Here is a 26,328-nt window from a genome sequence, read left to right on the forward strand (position 1 = left end):
AAGGTAGAGCTGTCCAAGGCTATGGGAGCCCACCTCCTGCATCAGCGTGACCAGGATGTGAGACATGGAGTGGAAGGAGATCATTTTGGAGCTCTAAGATTTAACTGCCCCACTGGATGTCAGATTTGCATGAGGCCTATAGCCTCTTTGTTTTAGCCAAATTCATCCATTTGGAATGGCTGTGTTTACCCAATGCCTGTACCCCCAGTTGTATCAAAGAGGTAACTAATTTGCTTTTGATTTTATAGGCTTATATGCAGAAGGTAATTGCCTTATCTTGGATGACACTTTGGACTCTAGACTATTGAGTTAATGGTGAAATGAGTTAAGACTTTGGAAGACTGTTGGGAAGGCATGATTGGTTTTGAAATGTGAAAACATGAGATTTGAGAGGGGCCAGGGTTAAAATGATATGGTTTGGCTGTGTCCCCACCCAAATCTCATCTTGAATTCCTAAATGTTGTGGGAGGGACCCAGTGGTAGGTAATTGAATCATGGGGGTAGTTCTTTCCCATGCTGTTTTCATGATAGTGAATAAGTCTCATAAAATCTGATGGTTTTATTATGGGGAGTTTTCTTGCACAAGCTCTTTCTCTTTGCCTGCTGCCATCCGTGTAAAATGTTACTTGCTCCTCCTTGCCTTCCATCATGATTGTGATGCCTCCCAGCCATGTGGAAATGTAAGTCTGTTAAACCACTTTCTTTTGTAAATTTCCCAGTCTTGGGTATGTCTTTATCAGCAGCATGAAAATGGACTAATACAGTGACACCTCCAGCTATGTTCTTTTTGCTTAGGATTGCTTTGGCTAGTCAGCCTTGTTTGATTCCATATGAACTTTAGGATTGTTTTTCTAATTCTGTGTAACAAAATGACTTTAGTAATTTGATAAGGATTGTGTTGAATCTATAGATTGCTTTGATTAGTATGGCGATTTTAACAATATTGATTTTTCTTGTCCATAAGCATGGGCTATTTTTCCATTTGTTTGTGTCATTTGTGATTTCTTTTATTAGTGTTTTGTAGTTCTGTTTATAGAGATCTTTCACTGCCTTGGTTAAATGTATTCCCAGGTATTTTAATGTTTTGTAGCTATTGTAAATGGGATTGGGTTTTTGATTGGTTCTCATCTTAAATATTATTGGTATAAAAAATGTTACTGGTTTTTTTATGTTGATTTTGTATCCTGAAACTTTACTGAAGTCGCTTAAGTCTCAGAGTGTTTTGGAGGAGTTTTTAGGGTTTTCTAGGTGTATGATATATCATCAGTAAACAGAGATAATTTTACTACCTCTTTTCCAATATGCATATTTTTCATATCTTTCTCTTACTTGATTTGATGCTCTGGCTAGTACTTCTAGTACTGTGTTGAAAAGGAGTTGTGAGAGTGGACATCCTTGTCTTATTCCAGTTCTTAGAGGGAATGTTTGCAACTTTTTCCCATTCAGTATGATGTTGGATGTGATTTTGTCATATATGGCTGTATGGCTCCTATTCTTTTGAGGTATGTTTTTTTGATGCTAGTTTGTTGAGGGTTTTTATCATAGAAGGATGTTGGATTTTATCAAATGTCTTTTTTTCAGCAGCTATTGATTTGATCATATGGTTTTTGTTTTTACTTGCTTTTATGTGGTAAATCACATTTATTGATTTGCCAATGTTGAACTATCCTTACATTCCTGGAATAAAACCCACTCAGTTGTGATGAATTATTTTTTTGATGTGGTGTTGAATTTGGTTTGCTAGTATTTTGTTGAGGATTTTTGCATCTACATTCATCAGGGATATTGGCCTGTAGTTTTCCTTTTCTGTTGTGTCCTTGTCTGATTTGGTATCAGGGTGACGCTGGTTTCATAGAATGAGGGAGAAATTCCTTCTCCTTGACTTTTTGGAACAATTTCAGTAAGACTCATACCAGGTCTTTTTTATACATCTGGTAAAATTTGGTGGTGAGTCCATCTGGTCCTAGGCTTGTTGGAAGATTTTTTTATTACTGGTTCAATTTCATTATTCATTATTGGTTTATTCAGGACTTCTAATTCTTACTTATTCAATCTTGGGGTGTTGTATGTTTTCAGGAATTTATCCATTTTCTCTAGGTTTTCCAGTTTGTGCACATAGATGTGTATGTCACAGTAGTCTCTGATGATTATTTGTATTTCCATTTTATTAGTTGTAATGTCACCTTTCTCATTTCTGATTGTGCTTATTTGAATCTCCTTATTTTTTCTTGGTTAATCTAGCTAGTGGTCTGTCAATTTTTTTATCCTTTCAAAGAACCAACTTTTTGTTTTGTTGATCTTTTATATAACTTTTTTTGTCTCAATTTCATTTTGTTATGCTCTGATTTTTGTTATTTATTTTGTTCTGCTAGCTTGAGGTTTGGATTGCTCTTGTTTTTCTAGTTTCTTGAGGTGCAATGTTAGGTTGTTAATTTGAGATCTTTCTACCTTTTAAATGTAATCTAGCAGGTTCTTAAAATGGTGTAACTTCAATTTATTCCCATGGAACAGTATATATGCTAGGGCATTCATTACCCAAATTTGCAAAGACTAAATATTTTATTCATTTTAACTGTTTTTTAGTGCATTTTTTGTATACCACATAGATTTTAGTAAGGATAGAGACTAAGCTTCTGTAATAAGGAGATCCTAAAATACAGCGCACCAAATAATGTTGAAGTTTGTTTCTCCCTCATAAAACAACCAAGAAGAAAATATCTTCTGGTACAAAAAGGTTATTCCAATAGTTGCCAATTTCCAGTCAATGGGAAGACAGAAAAGGAAGAAGGCGTAACACATCACTTCTGCTCACATTTCACTGGTCAGGACTTAGCAACATTTGTATTCCTTGATGCAAGGAAGGCTAGGAAATTGGAATTTCCATCCAGGCAATTGTATACCTAACTGAAAACTGAAGGTTTCTATTTCTAATACAAAGAAGAAGAGAATAGACACTGTGGAAATTGTCAGTCTCAACAACATCTTCATAAAACTCAATCTAAATATACTTGGAATATAAATAAATGATATTATTTATAATTTTATTTTGAGGGTATTTTCATTATACCTTTTAACTCTTCAAAAGCTTAAATTTTGTGTTTATTTGATCAGAAAGATATTTTATGATACACTATTTTCCTTTATACATAGTTTTATCTACTAACCCTAGTAAGTGACACATGAAATGTGGATCACAGTATACTTCTAACTCTTTAAGATCAGCATTGACTTGGGTTTTTCAAAAAGATAAGAATTTAACAGAACAAGGTCTAGACAGATCTTATGATTGTAAATGTCATTACTTTATTCAGTTGAATGGATTCCAGCAGCATACTCATGGACTCCTTTGAAAATCTCATGAAAATCATGGATTCTCTATTTACATAGATCAATAATTTTAGGAGTTTTAGGAAAACCTCTCCCTATGAAGCTCAATTTTAGAATGCCTTAACTATATATACAGGGATATCCTCCCATTTTTCACGGCAACCTGGCAAAGTACACATAAAAATCATGAATCTGTGTCTCCGGGACCCATCAGTGAAATTCCTGGAGCACTGGCCTAAGGTGAGACATCTAGCACAGGACCTGAGGCATAGTGCCTATGCAATAAATGTCAGTTGCCTTGCATTTCAAGGCTCTTCTATTCTCTGTGAGAATCCCTTGGTGTTTTACACACTCCCCTTGGGATGAGTGTTATGCCTCCCATCTTCCTCAACACAGATCATACCTCCCCACCATGGAAGTTGACTTGGCTATTCCCACATCATTAAATGCTGCTCCTCCTTCTGGCATGGACATGGTTCTTCACTTCATCAATGAAACATTTTTTAATCTTTTTGCTCACTCAGCACCTGAACCTTCTTTTTTTACATATGATGCATACATCATCCCTTTATACGTTTGCACGTGAGACAAAATATACCTTGTTATAGAGATGCTAAAAATGCAAGATGCTATCTTTCTAAATTAACTTGTAACTAGCACATGGGCACTTGGTATAGGCTCTTCTTCGAATGGAGAGTTAAGAACTTGTGATACAACAAACCAGGGCCTATGGAGAAAGGTCTCTGGCAGCAATGACAGCTGGAGATTAGGGGTATTAGTAGTTCCAGTGTTATTGGCAGCATCTAGAGTTATTGCCAGTGGGATCAGCAGTACAAGCCACAGTGTCTAGTGCTATGTGGCAATATCTGAAGCTTCCAGGCTGACTGAGTTCTGCTGTGCACTAAATCATGTTTGTTAAAGACTCCAGTATGACCTTCCATTTTTGGAAATCAATATTTCTAGAACTTCTCCAAAATCACCACTGCAGTTTTTTGTTTTGTTTTGCAAAAGCTTAAATAGTAATTCTTATCACTCTGATCTATATCTTCATGAGGAAACTTTGGGAGAATAAGAATGAACTCTACTAAACGTGGCTCTCTCAAAATAACAGAACTAGGAAAACAAGCCATTAGGAAGTGACTGAGAGGCTCTTGGGCTCTTTAAGTGTTGAAATCAAGCAGAGAATATAGCATTTCCCTTGCCTATTTTATTTTGAGCAGATAAGGTCATATTCATGAATGTTATTCCACTGCTTAAAACTTTCAGTGCCTTATCATTGAACTGAAATGAAATCTAGGCCCTGCCATTTCTTGGATTTTGAACTAGAGTAATTAACTTAGATTTCCTATGCTCCATTTCTCTCCTTTATTTTATACATCTATTTTTAAGGGGGATAGAGTTTATAATATCCATCTCAAAAACATTTGTGCTATGTGTAATATATCATGTATGAAAAATTAGTGCTGGGAAAGCTCTCAAGAAAAATGAAGACTACTCTCCTTAGTCTGTTACTCAGAGATCTTCCCATTGGATCCCAGCTCACCTTTCCAACCTCTCTCTTACCATTTTCCCTCTTTCTTTTTTCCCCAAGCATCAGTGACTCCAGATTTTTAAAAATCACATCTTAACTTGCCATAAACAATTCTGTACATTTACTTTGGCGTTCCCTCTACTAGGAATGTGCTTCTCTCCTGTTTTCTCATTCACTTCCTTAGATCAACCTTGTTTATGCCTAATGCCTGGATCATAGCATGTGCGCTTCATTGAAATAATGAATGTTAATGAGCAAATGGTCTGAGTTAGAAACCATCAATTTGTATTTATCTGGGAGCCACAAGGAGGTGCCCACCTCACCAGAGATTTAGGATGAGTAAAATAAGACTGCCATGTAGAAACTAAATTTTAAGAGCTATATAGATATGTGAAATCATGTAAACAAGACAGAATGGCTCCCAGGCCAGCCAGACTCCATAGAAAGCAACTTGACTGTACTACTTTAAGAAAGAATGGCAATATTGGTGGGCATGTAAGCTGGTACAGCCACTATGGAGAAAAATATGGAGGTTCCTCAACAACCTACAAATAGAACTACCATGTGATCCACCAATCTCACTACTGGAAATTCATCCAAAGGAAAGGAAATCATTATATTGAAGAGACATCTGTATCCCCATGTTTATTGTAGAACTATTCACAATAGCCAAGATATGGCATCAACCTAGGTGTCCAACAACAGATGAATGGATAAAACAAATGTGGTATACATATATAATGGAATACTATTCAGCCATAAAAAGAATGGAATCCTGTCATTAACAGCAACAGGAATGGGACTAGAGGACATTATGTTAAGTGAAATAAGCCAGGAACAGAAAGCTAAGCACCACATGTTCTCACTCACATGTGGAAGCTAAAAATAGTTGATCTCATAGAAGTAAAAAGTAGGACAGAGGATACTAGCTGTGGGGAAGGGTAGGAGGAAGGTAGAGAGTTGTTAAGGGGTGCAAAATTACAGCTGGATAGAAGGAGTAAATTCTAGTGTTCCATAGCACTGCAGGATGGCTATATTTAACAATAATATACAGTTTCACTAAAACGCAGGAACAGAAAAACAAATACTGCATGTTCTCACTTATAAGTGGGAGCTAAATGATGAGAACACATGTACACATAGAGGGGAACAACAGACACTGAGGCCTATCAGAGGGTAGAGGGTGGGCGGAGGGAGAGGATCAGGAAAAATAACTAATGGGTACTAGGCTTAATACCTGAGTAATGAAATAATCTGTACAACAAGCCCTCATTACACAAGTTTACTTATATAACAAACCGGCACACGTACCGCGGAACTTAAAATAAAAGTTGCCTTTAAAAAAAGAAATGGATTGTCTGACGAAAAAGAATGTGTATATATATACATATTATACAAAACATATACATAATATATAAAAAAGTGAGAGTGTGTGTGTGTATATCTGTGTGTGTGTGTATGTGTGTGTGTGTATATATATGTATATATGGTTTCAAATAGCTGGAAGGGGGATATTGAACGTTCCCAACACAAAAACATAATAAATGCTTGAGGTGATAGATATCCTATTTACCCTGATCTGATCACTATACATTGTATGTATCAAAATATCAGTATGTACCCCACAAATATGTGCAGTTATTACTTTTCAGTTTAAAATGTTTTTTAAATAAAGAATGGGCAATTTAATGAAGAGTGGATCAGCCCTCACAAGTTTAGAAAAATAACCACTGAGGCAAAAGTTAATCATGGCACTTTAGAGCACTTTTCAGGGAGAGAGAATGTTTCAGTTCCTACTGTGAGGTTTCCAGGGAGCATCGTAGATGCACCGTCTTATTTTAGCCCAGTGCTGTTAAGCATTCACACAGCATAGCTCCCTCTGTTCCCGTTTATGCTCACCATGCAGGCTTTTCATTCTTATTCTTTCCCCGTTATAAATTTAAAATTATTTGCTAAATATAATTTGGATTCCCAAGTGGACTCATCTACTACAGACTTCAAGAGGAACTCCATGAGGAAACTTGTACACTTTGAAAGCCAAAGATCAAGTCCAGCCACCTTTCCTTTGAATAATGTGTCTCTACCACTTCCAACTGCAAGATGCACCAATGCCTATAGCAAGCACATTAAATGAGTCAATGGGAACTTAAAGGAAAACCCTCCTACATCTGCCCCAGAGGGAGGTTCTATCACGAACGTAGCTGAAATTCTTATCACTGTTCTTTCTTCTAAAAGTCCTGTGAATTATCCGGATAAAGGGGTTATAACAGGGTTCCTCATACCCTGGTTAGGAACCAAGCCACAACAACAAAAGGTGAGAGGCAGGCAAGCAAGTGAAGCTTCATCTGTGTTTACAGCTGCTCCCCATTATTCATATTACTGCCTGATTTCTACCTCCTGTCAGATCAGCAGTGGCATTAGATTCTCACAGGAGCGGGAACCCTATTGTGAATTTTGTATATGCCTGATGATCTGTCACTCTCTCCCATCAACCCCAGATGGAACCATCTAGTTACAGGACAACAAGCTCAGGGCTGATTCTACACTATGGTGAGTCGTATAATTATTTCATTTTATATTCCAATGTAATAATAATAGAAAATAAGTGCACAATAAATGTAATGCACTTGAATAACCCTGAAACCATCCTCCTCACCCCCCATCCCTGGAAAAATTGTCTTCTACGAAACTGGTCCCTGACAGCAAAAAGTTTGGGGACCACTGGGTTACAGAACCTAGGAACACTAGCTAACATAAGTTTCTAAGTCTCTGTTCATTAGGCACTTTGGTTGCCGGGAACAAAGACTCACTCAAGTTGCCTCAAGAAAGGTGGGTGCTCTCATGCAGGGGGCATTTGAGAAGACAGAAACAGGAGAGTCAAGTCCAACTTACAGGCAGGAAGTTGATTATTTTGCCCCTCAGCACCAGGAGCTCCATAATTTTCCATTTTGTGTGCCACATTAATGGGGTTTAGCCCACTCTCCATTTCTGCCTCTCTGTGTATTTCCTTCTGTTTTTGTTCTAACCGCTTTCTGACATCTCTTTCCCTAAATATTCAAAATTGCAGAGAAGGAAAATAAGATTAGACTTCAAGCCCCCATCATCCGCGTTCAGGCAGAGCCTTTGCAACATGCCTCCTTGGAGGCTGCCAGTCAGGCTCGCCTCATGTCAGGTGCTCATTCTTTCCAGTCCCCTATGGTGAGGTGGGGCATGTGAGTGGTTAGAACCTGGCCACCTGTGCCTCAGGCAACCAGGAGGTCTGAGCATGGGGCAGTTCTTCTTAGGAGGAGCAATGGGTTGGCAGGAACCTGTAGGTTAATGGAGTCAGATAATGAATCCAAGTGGAGACCCCAAATAGCGATATTGAATGGGCTCCATCAGAATTTCCTGGAATCCTTTTAGAGATGTGGAACTCTGAGTCTCACTCCAGACCTACCAAATTAAAAACTCTAAAATTTCAAGGGGAAGTATTACAGAATAGCGCGCGCACACACACACACACACACACGATTTTTAAATCTCCCCAAGTAAACACACCTTTGACCTTGTGAGGGAACAGAGAAATTGAAGGATGGGAAGGGTGAGACTGAAAGTTAGAAAATCTTCTTGATTCTTTTTTTTTTTTTTTCTCTTTTAGACAGGGTCTTGCTCTTCTTTACCAGGCTAGGGTACAATGGCACGATCTCGGCTCACTGCAACCTCCACCTCCCGGGTTCAAGCGATTCTTGTGCCTCAGCCTCCTGAGTAGCTGAGACTACAGAGGCATGCCACCACACCTGGCTCATTTGGTATTTTTAGTAGAGACCATGTTGGCCAGGCTGGTCTCAAACTCCTGACCTCAAGTGATCTGCTCACCTCAGCCTCCCAAAGTGCTGGGATGACGGGCGTGAGCCACTACACCTGGCCAGGAAGTCTTCTTGATTCTTTTAATAATTTTGTGGGAAATTCTGAGGTACTCTAGTGGAAGTGTGGGTAAAAACACATTTGTAAAGTAGAAGTGCTGAGATGAAGTCATTTCTTTCAAAGAAATAAAAATATAAGGAATGTGGTTCTCTGTAGCTTCCAGAGCTTACACAAATGAGTCTGAGAGACCAGCAGGAACTAATGTTAAGCCTGAACATCATAAACTTTTAGTGTGGCCTCAAACAAAAATTGAGAGTTTGCTTCATTTTTCTCCCTGTTCTGTAACAGGTATAGTTAGTGAAATATCATAAGCAACATATAGTACTTTTATCAAATGCTACCTGACTTACAAATAAAATTTTCAGCAAATAATTTAAGAAAATCTTGCATTTTAATAGGAGGAAGGTAATGAACAATTTGGGAATGCTTTAAACAAAGAGTTGCTTAACATAAATAAATCCTAATAATCAACACCACGATTACAAATAAGCACATTTTTTTGGGTATTGTAATCTTTATTACAAAACAAGTATTTTATGTTGAGGTAATATTTCAAATGGTATTTAGCAAAAAATCAATTGAATCTTATATACAGAATTTTTCTCTGTAAAGGACTCAGAGAACAGTTTTTTTCTAGCATTGCACACAAACTGATTTTAGAAAAATAAAGCTAAAAAGTATCTATGTAAAGAGGAATTTCTTTCTCCCACTCTTCCCGACCCAATCCTTCTTATCATCACCAGTGATCAGTAAGGTGATGTTTATGGGAGTTCTACCAAAAAAAAAAAAATGATGAATTGGTAAATTAATTGGGAGAAAAATACTTTCTTATCCAAAACAACTCACTGTGCCATAATTTCAAAGTGCTTTTGCAAACTAAGTATTTAATCCTATAGAATTTACTATTATTTATCCCAAGAATAGAATTCCCCAGTCTCCAACGAGGAAACCCTGTGCAACCTTCCAACTCCAATGTCTTCTGCTGTGAAGCCCTCCCTCGTTCTCCAACACATTGGTCACCCTTCTCAGTGCTTCCAGATAGATATCGTGTTCATAACTCTGTTTTGGCACTCACCATACTGGGTTGTAACAATTCTTGTTTCTCTTATACATATCCCTCTTTAACTCTGTAGCTTTGTGGATCCTTCTATAAGTTCCTAGGAGCAAGAAGCAAGTCTTAACCTGCTTTACATTTTCAACACCTAGCACAGTGCCTGGTACATCATGGACCCCCAGTTGCTTTATTTGTTAGGTTGATGAGTTAGGAACTGTCTCAGCTGCAAGGTTATCATGCAGGTCCTTTCTTGCTTCTAGCCTCTTTGGATGTGTTCTGGTGTTACTCCACAGTATTTAAACCTCTCTGAAATGATGACACCCTAGAAACAAGTGTAATGTCCAGCAATTCCTTTCAGGAAAAAAATGGCATCTGGTTATTCTTTTGATCCACACATCAATAAATTATAGTTATCATGATACACTTTCAAGTCCCTAAGACTCCTTTATGTGACAGCTGCTTCTTAGGACAGCTGATGCTAATAGCCATCTTGGCAGTCATTATCATCTTGGTCCCCAATGGGTTTGTTGTGATAGGCATCAACTGTTAATTTCCGGCTCTCTATCTCAATGTTTTTCAACTGGCCATCTTCCTCACTGCTTGATTCGCTCTCCGTGGAGTTGCTATCTTCTTTGGATCTGCTGCTGTCTTGAGAGTCACTGTCGTCTTCCTCAGACTGGCTTTCCTCGCTCTGACTCTCTGCTGAGGTGCTATGAGACTGCAGGCCCTCCTGGCTGGAGCTGTTCTCATCCTCGGGGGACTCCGGGCTTTCCTCTGAGAAGCTGAGGCTCTCACTGGATTCGCTGTCTGCTTGCTCCTCTCTGGATTCACTTTTTGAGTGGGAGAGTGTGTGCGAGTTGTCCTCCTCGCTGGAGTCACTGTCTTCCTGGTCTTCTACATGACTAGTTGTGGGGTCCGGGTTGTCTCCTCTGGACTCACTCACCACCTCTTCCTGAGACTCACTGCTGTTCTCTTGAGATGGCAGGTTGCCCTCTTGGCTGGACTCACTGCTGGGGCTATCTACGTTTTGGCTGTCTTCCTGGGACATGTTCTCCTTGCTGTCTTCTTGAGAGTCACCCTTGCTGTCTCTCCTGGGTTGGCCGAGGCCAGCATCTCTGGAGTTGCTGTTTTCTGTAGAGTCACTCTTGACTTCTTCCATTGTGTTGTTGTCATCAAATTCACCTCTATCATCTTCCTCTGAGATGTGAGACTTCCTAAAAATTTTCCTACTGGGATGCTCCAGCAATTGGCTGTCACCTGAATCTTGAGTGTTTGCTTGCTCACTGTTTTCTCCAGATTCTTTTGATTTCATGCCTGCACTGTTCATCCTGGAGTTTCCCCTTTCACTTCTGATGCTGTCTGGGTCATCACTCTGCATTCCCTCATCGTCAAACTCAGAGCCGTCTCCATGGCTGCTCTCCCCATCGCTGACACCTCCCACCCAGTGCTCTTCACTGTCACTCTCAGGCCTGCTGTCCACCTGGTCCTCATTGTCAAGTTCCCTGCTCTCACTGGTGATATCCTGGGCACTGTCTTGCCCTTGTGGGGCACCCTCTTCACTGGATTGTATGGTGTCATCAGAGTCCTCATCACTTCCCAGTCTGGAGTTTCCTCCTTCTTGTCTGTCTTTGGGCCCTGGACCACTGTCATCATCGCCAAAGGTATCATCTCCACTGTCATCTTCATCGTCATCTTTATCATCTCCTTCTTTTCCTGTGCTCCTGGAGAAGCCACCAGCTGGCCTATAAATGTATTGATCATCATCAGACACCAGGCCCTCCTCTGACTCAGTGCTGTCACTGGGGTCTTCATTTGCCTAGAATTTGGGGTTAACAGATATGGTCATTATTCCAGGAACTGATAGAGAAGGAGTTATCTAGAGCCTGTCTAGTCTTTCTGCTTCCTTCGTCCTACGTCCCCTCCTCTAATGGTCAGTTTTACTGACCTCTATGGTCAGTTTTACTACTCAATAACGTCTCCACCAGAGCTTAAACAGGAAGGAAGAGAAGTTGAAACTCAAATGGTTCCATTTTATATAGGCACACTTCACTCAATGCTGCTAACATTTTCTCAAAAAGCTTTCTGGAAATCACATTTATGAAATTCAAATCATACTGTATATATAATTCCTTTAAAAAACAAAAACAAAAACAAAAACTCTTGGGCCGGGCACTGTGGCTCACACCCGTAATCCCAGCAATAGGAGGCCGAGGTGGGTGGATTACGAGGTCAAGAGGTCAAGACCATCCTGGCCAACATGGTGAAACCCCATCTCTACGAAAAATACAAAAATTAGCTGGCCGTGGTGCCACGCACCTGTAGTCCCAGCTACTCAGGAGGCTGAGGCAGGAGAATCACCTGAACCCGGGAGGCAGAGGTTACAGTGAGCTGAGATCGAACCACTGCACTCCAGCCTGGTGGCAGAGCTAGACTCCGTCTCAAACAAACAAACAAACACAACAACAACAACAAAACCTGTTAGGTAATTGTTTGTGAATTAAAGAGTTGGTTTATAATGCTCATGCATGAAAGTGTTTGGTGTAAAACAGAGTTTTCAAAAATAGTGAGTGATCTTAAAATGACCCCAATTTTTTTTCATCTGGAGGGAAAAATGTACTAGGACAGGAGGATAAAATATTTAGGTAAAATGAAAATAAAATATTATAGTAAGGTATATACCTCACCCAAACCATGTTTCTACCTCATTGGTACAACCAGAAAGACACCAACTAGTGTGACCACCAAGGCAGCTTAGTGCTGAGTGGGAAGTCAGAGAGGTGAGCCCTGTAAGCAAAACAATTGGATGCACTGTACCAGTAAGGAAGGACAGTGAGTCTTCACACATTATGCTCCCAAAATATCTGCTCTCTTTACCATACCCTACAACAGAGCATACCTGCTAGTTTTTTGTTTGTTTGTTTGTTTGTTTGTTTAACACGTCCCGACTGATCAATGTCTGAGTCTGTAATTGGGAGTAGTTGTGTATATGCTGTTGACTTCTCTTCCTAGCACTGGAGTTTGATGCTGGTATGGTGGAACTGAGCATGGGTTTAACCTGCTATACCTCGTTAACCCAACTCACAAGAAGGAATTGCAGGAATCACCATACTTCATTAACCCTTTCTCAAGCAGGGATTGCTACCGTAACTTGAGAGCTTAGAGACCCTTGAGGCAACAAATCACAAAGTCCCCAGCAAACAGCATTTCCCCAGTTCTATGCTTTTAAATTTCTAGAATGTTCCTTTGATAACCTCAAGTAAATAGGGATAAACAGGCTAATAATTCATCTTCTAACTCTGGCTAAGTGTAGAATGCAACATGAAACAAAGTTTTGGGGAGAAACCTGGCTCCTGGACTCTCTGGAGTCCCACAGGATTGAATTTGGTTAAAACAATAGCATAGCTAAGAAAGTAACAACACTTAGTCTTAGAAAAATGAAAAAGAACGCCAGCTTTAAGGGACATAAACTGAGTCTGCCTTTCTCACTCCCAGAGCCCAGTCCCACAGATGGGACTATTTTTAAAGAGAAAGTCATTAATGAAGTAATTGTTTTACTTAAAGTTTCCTCAGGGCTCTCCTGTTCTGTCTTCAAGCAGGACCCTTGACACAGAGAAGTTCCCAGGCACTTCTTCACCTGATCTGAACTGCTCCAATTGTAAAAGCAACAGTTTAAGTTGATGAGTAAGTTTGAAATGGTCAATGACCATTTGTGAGTGCGTGTGTGTCTGTGTGTGTGTATTTTTTAACTAGCAGAGACATTTGGGGCTACAATGCCAGCAATCTAGCCTCAGTGATGAAAACAAGATGAATAGCATGTCTGCATGTGAATTCTCCTTACTCATTTTTCTCTTCTTATTTTATGGGACTCTTTAGCCAGCATAACTCATAGTTAGAAAATATTATATTTAGAACTGTTGCCAGGTAATTTAATCTAACATCATTTCCTTCCATTCCTAAGTAGCCTGAAAAGTTAAGAAAGGTCTGTTTAATTACGTGTTCCTCTGAGTTAACTTTACTTCCTTTCGATGACTCACTACTCTCCTGAAAGGAGAAAAATGTTTATTTTTCTTTTTAGTAATTCCTTAGGAAATAAAAAAACATGATACACATCAATTGCCTCCAGTCTGGATTTACTACTTTCAAAATTGTAAAAGGCAATGGAAAGAGTGTTAAAGTTGCTTCATGAGATGTTTATGACAAAAGTAAATGAGATAGTTACCAAGGGAGGTGTTGGTGCCTGAGTCAAATGACCCTGCAAAAAAGGAAAGGAAGGAAAACAAATTACTCCCTCACAGATGGATTTCATTATTGTAATTATTTACAATAATTTTAGGATTATTTTTAGTTTCTTGGTAGAGATCTTACATTTACATGAGTAATTAGTGAAATTTTATGATGAAATAGTTCAAAAAGGAAGGTAAAATGACTAATGGCTTGAAAGATCTTCGGATATAAGAGACCTAGACGATGTTTCTATTTCTGATATTTCATTTACAGAAATAAATACGCTGTCTTTGAACCTGGCCGTTCATACAACCTAGAGGAAATGTAGCACATGAAAAGCAGCATTGAAACTCAGAATCCAGATTTAAGTCTCAATTAACTCACTGGTCTTGGTTTTAGCCCTAAGAACCAATCATCTTGGTGTTAGCACGGAAAGTCATGTGTTGCAGGAAACCCCTAAGTTCCAGGTAAACCGAGATGGTTGGTTACTCTAGGTGAAGGTAGGCAATTCACTTCACGTGTCTGACCCCCAGTTTCTTGTTCATAAATTAAGGAAATTAACACCCACTGTGCTTACCCCACAAGGTAGTTATGAGGGCGAAACCAGCTAATGCCTATGGAAGTATCTCGAAAACTATTTATTCAACATGATATAAACTAAAGAAAAAATCCATTTGAGAACATCCATCATGTAAAATTTAATAGTAAAAAAAACTGAATTGAGAAAGCCATTAAACCTTTCTCAAGTCATGTAACAGCCCTGGTTTTAAAAACAAATGCTCAGTCAGAAATTTAACTAGTCATACTTCTGATTTATTTCACTATCTTTAGTCTCATAAGCACTATAAGAATGCCTTAGCAACTTCTGGTACCCCTCCCCACCACTTCTCCCCCCTGCCCTTTGAGGAGGGCAAAGTCCTGTGTGGAACACCCAAGGCGCGAAGTAGAGCAGGGAGGAGCTGCTATTGATATGTCTTCAACGTGCGTCTCAGCGGTGCTGGACTGGGGATATCTCCTTAGAGAAGGGAGCTATAATCACTCTGTCTTTGGCCTGCGACACTGCAGGCAGGCACAATGGCAGGCTGTGCTCCAGTCAATTATCATTTGGAATTAATGGGTGGAAGGGAGCAAGACATTGTTATTTTTCTCATGCCAAGGCTAGACTTGAGAACAGGGCATGTTTGTGTGCCTCTGGTTAAATGAGAGGGAGGATCTACAGTGTCTGCTTTTAAATTAACCAGCCTATGGATATCTCTGAAGAAAGTTCATAACAAATACTGTGAAGTCTATTCCAGACTCAGGCATGGACAAGACCCCACCTCAGGTCGCTGACATTATCTGGCCACCACCAAAAGCACTGGGCCCAAGCTTTATCATATGTAAAAGCCAGTAGGAAACAAGGTAGTGAACAAAATGCTCTGATTTCACATAAGATTTTAACCGTTAGTGCCAATCTTGAGAATTTTCTGACCTCTTAGATCAGGCTCCCTCCTGAGAGGGAGTAACACACTGGTTAAGAATGTGGATTCTGGAGCTAGAGTGAGTGACATAATCTCAAAGTCTGGCTCTAACACTAATTAACCACGTAACCTAGACAGATTGAGTTACTCTCTGTGGTCAGTTTTCTCATCTGTAAAGTGAGAATAAAACAATGCCTAATTCACAGAGGTGTGAAAATTAAGAAAGTTAATATACGTAAAACATTCAGAACTGTGCCTGGCAATGATTCTTGAGTTATTGAGAGTTAATAATTCTCAATACAATAACATGCCAGCAACGTTAGCTCTCATTCCAGAGACTGTAGTGTCCTCTCATTCTTCTTGCTTTTCTCACCTCCCAGGACTTGACCTCTTGCCCACCAGATAACTCTTGTTAAAACAGATTTCAAGTCATAATATCTCCTGAAAACTCTTGGTTCATTGTCATGCATCCCCTGGTACTATTATACACATCCATTACAAGAAGAAAGCTAACAGAAAATATGCTTCCTTGCCAGAGTATATACTACTAACTTGGAATCGCAGCATTATTTTTATCTATGAACTCTATAGTTTAGCTTATTAATATGCTCATGAAGTCATTAGCAGTTTCAACATTTGCAATAAGTCAATTTGGTTATACTCATAATAAATTAAAATTAAAATATTTCAAAAAGTCGTATTTCTACTCACCTTCCATTCTTCAGAACTCTCAGATTCATTATTTTGATACCTGGCTACCTAGAAAATTTAGTACACATGGTAAATCCAAAGAGAAATTTCTGAAGCAACAGTTATTAACACTTTTCATACATAGGAGTAGGGATAGTCAAATTTTAGGCTGCATCAGAATCACCTGGAGGCCTTGTTAAAACACTGATTTCTGTTTCCTATCCCTAAAGAAGTTGGTTTAGCAGCTCTGAGGTAGGGTCCATGAACTTGGATTTCTAACAAGGTCCTAGTTGATGCTGATGCTGCTGGTTCCGGGATGACACTTTAAGAACCACAGCTTATAGGAAACAAAAATGTGAATGATATCTATATGAATGGCAACTGAACAGAATAAAAAACAACTTAAATGAAATTTCTTAAGAAAACAGCATTCTAAGAAACTACTATTTTTACTGGACTGGAACATATACAGCCATCTTGGTTCATAGCCAATGAAAATCACGGAGTTTTAAGTATGAAAGGGTTTTTTCACATATCCCTACCCTAATACTTACTGGGAGAGCGCAGGATAATCCCCAAAGGAACGTGAGCAGGATGCTGATCTTCATAGTTGGGTGTGATATGTCTACCTGGAACGAAGGACATAGATGTTTCTCTCCATGTTAAAGAAATAAAGTAGCTTCAACTTTTTAACAGTTTCTTCTTATTAACAATTCATCCAAATGTCCGTGAACTGATGAATGAATAAATAAAATTTACTATATCTATAAAACAGAATATTATTCAACCATAAAGAGGAATGAAGTACTGACACGTGCTACAAAATAGGGGAAGCTTGAGAACACTATGCTAAGTGAAAGAAGCCAGATAAAAAGGCCGCATTGGAATGCTTCTATTTACATGAAATGTCCAGAAAAGGCAAAGCTACAGAGACAAAAAGCAGATTAGTGGTTGCCCAGAGCTTGTGCAGATGGGAGGTTGAGGGGTGACAGCTAATGGGTACAGGATTTCTTTTGGAGGTGATGAAACTGTTCCATGTATCATAGTGAAGGTTGCACAACTCTGTGAATATACGGAAAACCACTGAGCTATACACTTCAAATTAGTGAAGTATGTGGTGTATAGATTATAACTCAACAAACTGGTTTTTAAAAATCTCACTCCTAAGAAATAAATTGAAAATGTTCCAATGAGGAGATCTACAAACACTAACACATAAAGTATGATAAATTGACGAAAAAGTAAAGAAAGAGGAATACAGAAATTTCTATCCATTCACTTTTACAATAATTACGCAGCTTAGTATGGCAGAGCACCCTAGCAAATGTATTCTCCCTAAAAACTACACTTATTGACACCAGTGATAGGTGGTGGGCATTTGTTTTCACACACACACAATGGCTTCTAAGTCACGTTTATGACTGCATAACAATGTCTACACAACATAGATTGTTTTCGCTTTTTTTTAATCTACAAGAGATGTGCTAGAGTAGGCTGCATATTACAACTTCAGAAAGTTCTTAATATCTACTGTGACACATTTAATCATACATTATACATGATTATGCTAAATTATTTTTGCTGGCATTCACAGTACTGAAGGATTTGGGGAAGATTAGAGGTTTGGGATACACTTGTAAATCATGCAGAGAGAAACATGCCAAATCAAACTGCTTTTCTGAAGGGTAACTTCATTTCACACTTCAAGAACTGTTGCTTTGGAAAACACTTTGTTCTGTATTTAAAAATAGATGTACTAGATGCTAAAGTAAAAATTTATTGAAATGGTTTAAGGAACGCAATTTACCCTGCACTAGTAAGCCCTGGTAGCTGCCTTAGCATACTTGTCCGATGAACTTCCATATATTCCACAAATAATCCTGCAAGTTTATTTCGCTTTTGTTGATTTGTTTCATTTCTTTAAATGTTAAATGTATACTGTGAAAGGAAAATAAAATCTTGGGACCCCAAACTCACTAAGCCAAAGGGAAAAGTCAACCTAGGAACTGGGTCACTCAGATCTGCTTCCCATTTTGTTCTTAAAAAGATAGCTACAGGGATAAAAAGCTACATACCTCCCTCACAGTTTTCTCACAGGGAAATTCCTGTAGGCCCTGAGATCTCTACCCTAAAACAGTCTGGCTGAATTTCACCGTCACCATGTAAATTAACAGCTTACCTTCACAAGTTCAGGACAAAGGACAGAACCAAAAGTCATTCCTCTTCTTACCTGAGACAGATGCATGTCTGACAGCTTCCTCTAGTCTATGTTTACTTTATCTTATGTAAAAATGCAGATTCGCTGAGCATGAGACAAATGCATAATTAACTATTCCTCTACCCTTTCACATATAAAATCTAGGTTCAGTGAACACTAAACAAAGACCTGAAAGAATGCAACCACTTGCCTCTTTTATCTACCCATTCTTTTTATCCCCTTCCTCTTTCTCCTATTGTCTGCTCTTTCCCCTTTAAATACTGAAGTCCTCAGACTCTCTTTGTAAAGAAACATTGACCATAGATGTTTCTGGTGGTTTTGTGTTCCTTTTTCCCAAATGTATCCTCAATTTTGACAAGATAAGTCTCCAAAAAATAATTGAGACTCAACTCAGTCATTTTCTTTGATTTGCAATAGTTTACTAGTGTAGCAGCTCAGAAAACAATACTCCACAATGAAGGCCTCAGAAGCAAAAACTTCTCTCTGACCTTCCCCTGCCCTCCTATCTCTGGTCCCTCATTCTCCCCTGAGACTAACCATAGAAACTAGAATCCCTCTTCCCAAAGGCAGGTTATAGAAACCAGAACCTCTTTTCCCCAAAGCCAGCAATAAAACCTAAAAATATTCCCCTAAGTCCCCCTGTCTTTCTGTGTAACAACTGGCCATAAAGAAATTCTCTGACCCACCTAGTTTAATTGTAGGTCATAAGACCCCCATTCCAGAGAAGGTACTGTCCCGTATCAAGAAGGAAGAAATGCTGCACAGAGACGCCAAGAAGAATCTGGACAGGCCTGGCTGGGCCACCCGACTTGGTCTACTAGTATAAGGTTAAAACCTTTTTGTCCAATCATATTTCTACATGGCTGCCCACGTTTTGTTGGACATAAGCATAAAGATGGACAGTTTCTCCTGTATCTTCAGGTCTTCGTTCTGAAGGCTCCTGTGTCACATAAAAATAAATTTGTGTTTCTTTTCTCCTATTAATCTGTCTTTTGTCAGTTGACTTTCAGCGAACCTTCAGAGGGTGAGGGGTAAGTTTTCCCTTGGCCCCTAAACTAATGATAGGAGTTAAAAGCCAAAGATTCTCAACCCTAAATGTATATTACTATCACCTGGGAAGGGTTTTTAAAATGCCAGTGCACAAATCCCATCCCAGGGCAATATATCCATTCACTTGGGTGGGCACAGGAATAGGTTTGTTTTTAAAGTTCCACAAGAGATTTTAACACTTGATCTAAGAAATAAAAATTAGCCAGGCATGGTGGCACGTGCCTGTAGTTCCAGCTTCTCAGGAGGCTGAGTGGGGAGAATTCTTTCAGCCAGGGAGGTTGAAGCCGCACTGAGCCATGATCCTGTCACTCCACTCCAGTTTGGGTGACAGAGGAAGACTCTGTCTCAAAAAAAAATTATATGTATATGTATATATACACATATATACACACATATATATGTATTGCATATATATACATGTGTGTATGTATATGTGTATACACATATACGTATGTATATGTATATATGTATATATGTGCATATACATATGTACCTATGTATATATACACATATACATATATGTATGTATACCTGTATACGTATATATGTGTGTATAGACATATATGTATGTATACACATATACATATATACATATGTATATATACACATATACATGCACACGTATATATATGCAATACATATATATGTGTACATATGTGTATATATATGTATAACACTCAATAATGCCTGAATATGCTGAATATTATCTGAAACATTGGGTTCAAGAAGTCATTTAACCTTATTTTTAATGTATTCAAGAAAATAATAGAAATCCTAAGATAAGGAGCCTGAACAGGCTTCTCATTTCTACCTTCACACAACTCAAACAACCTCTCATGTATATTATAGGCATTATCTCTCCTCAGCATAGTTATTCTTAATTTGTGCTACTTTCTTTATTCTAATTCAGCATAGTGTATATCAGTCCTTATGTTTGATACTATCTTAATTTCTTTTAAAAATCCTTCAATTAGTATCAACAAAGAAAAACATATGAAAATACTTAACTATACCAAAATCAAGCTTAATTTAATAGATGTTACTTCTCTTTAGATCCCACAATCAAAACTGTTTTTTAAATTTGTTAGGTTTATTTCTTCAGGAAAGCAAAATTTTCTCAAATATGATATTCTCAAAATAATCCTGTCAATGGTTTTAGCTTCACAGATCAAATGAAAATTAGATAGCTCACCATTTTAATTTTCAAAGTGAAATTTGAATAGGGTTATAATTTCATGATTCTCTGAAAACTAGCAAATGTTAGAGCCTTGACAGAAGGTCAATGACTATTGAATTCTCTTGTATTTTCTTTAGTTTCTCTCATCTAAATAATTAGAAAATTGGGGATGCCATTGTGCCTTTATTCTAAACCAATGAATGTTATGTTTTTTCCCAAAGAAGTGCATGCCCCTAGTGCTCAAGTTTCTTAGGGATGGAAGATTCTAAAGCATAAGAAAGATGCCCTAACTTGCTCAGGATTCTAGAAATACTATTTAGCACCCTGACCTAAAGCAGTAATTTCCCAGATGCAAGTCTAGTAAACTAAAATAAAAGACACCCTAGAGTTCTGAAAGAGCTGATGTTGCCACCCAAAGAATATAGTCCAACCTTAAGCATTAAAGAAAGTCAGATCTTAAACCCCATATTAGGTTTGCATTTGGTATTTTTGATAAAAATAATTGTAATTTTGTGAAGTGCTTTCCAAACAAGAGCTCCAAACTTTTTATAAACATTTTGGCTACTATTCAAAAAAGAGTAGAAGCAGATAGGCAGTAGCCCTATTCTGAATAGTAATTGTGAACCACAGCTACAAGTCTGCAATTAAAAGTCCAGAACTTTGAGTTCTTCTTCAAGGATTGGCTAATGTTATTTCTACGTTCCACGTGCTGTCATTCTACAGTGAGATGACGTAACAAAAGGAAATCAACAACCTGAGTTCCACCCCTTTGGAAGGCAGTGTATTAGAGAATTTCTGACTTTTTGAATTGTTTTCATAGAGTTGAAAAGAGCCAAATGTTTAGAATGTGGAGAGAGAAACTAAAGTCAAGACTTCAGATGTAGCCAAAACTTCTTTGGGATCTTAAGTAAGGAAATCTGTTCTAGAATTTTCTCAAGGTTAAGATACATTTGTAAAATATATGTCTTCTTTTATGTAAACCAAAATGAAGGAAATAGGCCAAAGGAAGAAAATAAAGGTTTGAAAAGTCATAGGCTCTTTTTTCTTTTGGAAAACAATTCATCATATTAATTTGCTTTGTTTGTTATCTTCAAGAACACAACTGAATGATACGTTCATTCATTAGCAGTCAATAAATATTTATGAACATCCAGTGTGCTAGACACTTTTCTAGGTGCTGAGTATACAGAAATTTGTAACAATAATAAAATAAGCTGGTTTTACAAAAGTAAAATTACCCTGAATCCAACTAACTAGAACCTGCTAGAATTTGTTTTCTTATTACTCTTTGAAAATAGAGTCAAACTTGGCCAGGATATGAACTCTACCAGGAATCCAGAGAAACAAACAAACCAAAAAAAAATTCCAATTCTTCCTATTGTAAGTGTCTTAAGGTCAATTACAATGAATCCAATATTATATGCTTTTAACCACAGGAAAATAACTGTGAGGTGTCCCAAAATTAAATATAGATTTGGAAGGCCTCTAAGCATCTGAGGCGTGTTTTACATCACCATTTTCAGGCAGATAAGTGGACTAATACCCTTTAGAAAATAGTTTGTTCACATTTTTAAACAAGGTTAAAATAGGTTAGTCAAGCCTCAGTTAAACGGAAAGTATGGTTAAGCACAAGTTACTGCTCTTAAGGAAGATAAGTTGCTGAAACACATAGACTCTTCTAAATGTCATATACAGTACATAAAAATACATATGGACAGGAACATATACACAAGTTCTCTACACTAAAAAATATTTTTAAATGCAATTATAACTAACATTTATTGAATTCTGACTGTATCCAAGGCATCATGCTAACGTGAATACCCAGTTAAACAATACAAAAAATGTAATGATCACACCCTCAGTTATTTCAGTAGTTTAATCATCTTTTAGTTACTTATGCAGTTCATAAAAAATATTACTAGATGCTCTCTAGATGAATAACATTACATTTTTTAATTTAAAAAAATTATTTTGAAAGTCCTTCCATCCAGTTTAGATTTTTCTTCACAATCTTGTAGGCCATAAACATTCCCATATTCATGAAACCTAAATGTAAAAGTTTTGTATGTTTTGCTAATTAAAACTAAATTTCAAATGACCTTCCATCTGCCTCCTGTTCTATAAACTTTCCCTTTTAGAAGCATCTTGCGGAGATCTAATTAAAGCATTACCAAGAAAAACACCTGGCTCTGTTGACCTAACATGTCATTTTAATATCATTATTTACTGTGGCATAAACAACAGGCACAAAAATATGAACTGTTTTTACCCAAAGCACAGCTCTCCCATCTCTCTCTTCATGGTATAATGCCTCAAACATGTATACATATTTAATATTTTCCAAACAACCAGCAAAAGTCATTTTAAAAAATTAAGTGATATAAATGGCTTACCCTCCTTAGTTCACAAAGACTTTTTTCCAAAAGTCTCAAAAATCAGGTTGACGTTCTCACGGAGGAAATCTATGCCCAATGAAGCCACTCTTGTGTTGATATTCTGGACACTTCTCTGATGGTGCAGGAATTTAAACTCTGCTGCAGCTCTTCATAGCCAATCAACCTCAGCCTGGGGGTGACTGACATCACAAGGTATCACCGGGACCCCGGTACACCCACACTTCCTCCAGCTGGCAGAGGCAGATTTTCCCTAAAAAGCTCTTGTGGTTCCCAAATGACTAGACTAGTTTCCATTAAATTGAAGATCTTCCCAAAGCTTTATTTTGATTTCTAAATATATGTCATTCACATTCAGGCAGGCTTATGAACATTATAAACAATGACAATGTCTTCTACCCACCGACAGATCCCAGCAGACCCAAGGATGGGAAAGGCGGAGGCAGGGGTGGGTAGAAAGTTTCCTGTTAATGTACATTTCCAGGTTGTACATGGAGAAAGCTACTAAAATACTAGAGTTTCTTAAATTGTTGGTTTTGAGAATATGGGCTTTTATTTCTTCCTTTTTCCTCTTTTAACAACCTCTACTACTCACCTCCTTTTCCTCCCATCTCCCCACTCCCATATACACACAAAGATCCCAAACTCCTACTCATCTAATAAAGCATCCACTAAAGTACCCCCCTTAGTAACTATAGTGTTATTTAAAAAATTTAAATCTAACACTTAATCATTTCCCCTGTTTGCCACATTTTAATGACTCTTTGAAATCAGAATTGGATTAAGAGGAATAGTAGTTGGGTAGCATCCAAGGAAACTAATCTTGAAGGAATTCTATGCCACCACTGAAAATGTAATGAAATGGATAAAATGATATTTACCAAAACATTTTCGAGGAAGTGTACTAAAAGTTGTAGGGAGCTGGAAATGGGTTTGGCAATTTCCAAGGCGTGTGTTTAAGTGACAGTAGGATGACCACTGAACAGGTATTTAGAGAATATGAGCTGCTGGACCTTAATTTCCCCAAGAGTAGGGATGTTTACTTGTTTACTGGTCTATAATCACATCAGTGCCTGGATACCTAGAACAGTTCTTAATAAGCACTCAGTACTCTTTGAATGACTGAATGGATTGGCTGGAAAATTAGCCAAACTATTAACTTGATTACAGTATCTGCATAACTCACTGTGACTTTTTAAAAAATGCTTTAATTGTTTAAAAAAAAAAAAAAGTTTAGCTGATGCTCTTAACATGGATCTAGAAAATTAGAGTGCCCAATTTATTCAGGCAACTAATGTCAGATATATGGATTGTCAACATATTTAGTATGAACTATAACATGGTGAGGGGGTGGTGTGCACGACGAGGAAAGAGATGTCTGTTTTCATTTAGGGTTGATTAGAAAGCCAAAGTCCATATGGGGAAGCTATAAATTCCCCGTGTTTTGCTCTGGTTCTGAATTATACTCTCTGATGGTTTCATGGGTCTTGACTGAGATCTATGCTAGAAGAACCTTATAATCTTATGACAGAATTGGATTCTGGGCAGATTTGGGCAGATCGCATTACAAGACATTATTTTAGATTCTCTTCAAATCCCTGCATAAAAACAGAGGAGCAATTAAGTAACAACATTAAAAACTGTGGATAACATTTACAATAAAACCAGGCATTTTCATTATCTATTGCTATATTAAAAACCACTTCAATATTTTGCATTTTAAAACAACTACCATTTTGTTATCTCTCACAGCTAGCGCTGTAGTCATCTGAAGACTCAGTTGGGGCAGAACATTTCAGATGCCACTTTCATAGTTGTTGCCTGAGAGCTCAGTTGGAGCTGTAATTCTGAGCACTTCAGTTCTTTACATGGCCTCTCCTTGGCTTGGCCTTCTCACAACCTGAAGGCTGGGGGCCAAGAGTTCCTAGAATATCAATTTTCCATATTCTGTTGGTCAGTCAGTCACAAGAAGATCTCAGATTCATAAGAAGAAATACTCTGTTATCTTTTGGTGTCAGATCAGGCTGCATATGTATAGGGAGCAGAGGAAATGTTGAGGCCATTTTTGATTAGTTAACACCCTGTGTGACAAGTTATATCCACTAACTCCAAGGTGACTAAGGACAAATGACCAAGTGCCACAAGACCTAGAGAGTCTATGCAGGAGTGAGCAGAGGGAAGCAACAGGAAATCTGATGACCATAAGAGCAGCAGAACCCAAAGCCATCAAGAATTATTGCTGATGGGTGCCAATGGTTCATAACACAGCTGAAGGATCTACAGCAGTCTAGCCCCTAAGGATTCTGAGCCACTACAGCTGCTTTCTAAGACAGACTCACATAGAGGAGAAACTTCTGGGAGTGGAATAAAAATTGCACAGGATATAGACAACAGAGAAAACATAGATAAGTATGGGGGAGGGGAATGGATCCAAGAAATCTTAGAAAACTGCTATTTTTTTTTTTAACATAACATGAAAGCAACAGAATAGGGAGCCGTGTGAAGTTTGAAAGTTACCCTGAACTTTCTAAAAGTACAGGAAACCCAATTTCATATAAAACAAACAGCAAAAAATCTATGAAGGTTAAATCCCATAGGAGCAGAATAACAACCTGCTAGACAATGAAAGTTTGCTTAGAAGACATAATTAAATAATAAACTAAAACCATAAGTTTCTATTTTTAAAATAGCAAAGAAGTATCAAGAAAATGACACAATAGGTGAAAAAAACATACATGGAAACTATAGTAACTCAGAAAATAAATATCAGGACTCAGGAAAATGTTGGAATAAAAGGAAAAAATTATTTTAGAAATGAAGACTAGTCTAGAAGGACCACAAAAGAGAATAAATATAATAGGTAATTATTCAATGGAATTAGAAGGCAAAAAAGAGGAAAGTATTTTAAATTTAAGAAAATAAAGAAAAAGTATTTGGGAGAAAGTCACGTATATTAAAGACTGGCAAAGAACATCCAAATTACAGATTATAGGAGTCCTAAAGAAGATAACAAAAATAAGAGAACAGCAGAAGTACTAAAAAACAAATGAATAACAAACACATCATCCAAGGAAGTTTCCCTGAATTTAAAAAAAGAAGATTAAAAACTCTTATTTCGGCCGGGCACGGTGGCTCAAGCCTGTAATCCCAGCACTTTGGGAGGCCGAGACAGGCGGATCACGAGGTCAGGAGATCGAGACCATCCTGGCTGACATGGTGAAACCCCGTCTCTACTAAAAAATACAAAAACTTAGCCGGGCGAGGTGGCGGGCGCCTGTAGTCCCAGCTACTCGGGAGG

At 38.0% G+C, this 26,328-nt stretch overlaps 1 protein-coding gene and 1 long non-coding RNA gene across 3 annotated transcripts; one reads left to right on the forward strand and one right to left on the reverse strand.

Moving 5' to 3' along the window:
• Positions 1-9,258: 9,258 nt before the first annotated feature.
• Positions 9,259-23,113, reverse strand: DMP1 (dentin matrix acidic phosphoprotein 1). Of its 2 annotated transcripts, XM_011990741.1 has the most exons (6): positions 23,031-23,113; positions 16,740-16,818; positions 16,211-16,254; positions 14,035-14,067; positions 13,809-13,856; positions 9,259-11,631 (listed from the first exon to the last, which is right to left on the reverse strand). In XM_011990741.1, the coding sequence occupies exons 2-6, from the start codon at positions 16,795-16,797 to the stop codon at positions 10,294-10,296; spliced, it is 1,521 nt and encodes a 506-aa protein (XP_011846131.1). In that variant the 5' UTR covers positions 16,798-16,818; positions 23,031-23,113; the 3' UTR covers positions 9,259-10,293. The 2 variants fall into 2 exon arrangements, with proteins under 2 accessions (XP_011846131.1, XP_011846132.1); XM_011990742.1 differs by lacking the exon at positions 13,809-13,856.
• On the forward strand, positions 14,370-16,184 carry LOC105547232. The gene is made up of 2 exons (XR_001007195.1): positions 14,370-14,506; positions 15,880-16,184. It is a non-coding gene; the product is annotated as an uncharacterized LOC105547232 (long non-coding RNA).
• Positions 23,114-26,328: the final 3,215 nt, after the last annotated feature.

The sequence above is a fragment of the Mandrillus leucophaeus genome, unplaced genomic scaffold (assembly GCF_000951045.1).
Source record: "Mandrillus leucophaeus isolate KB7577 unplaced genomic scaffold, Mleu.le_1.0 Scaffold381, whole genome shotgun sequence".
NCBI lineage: Eukaryota > Metazoa > Chordata > Mammalia > Primates > Cercopithecidae > Mandrillus > Mandrillus leucophaeus.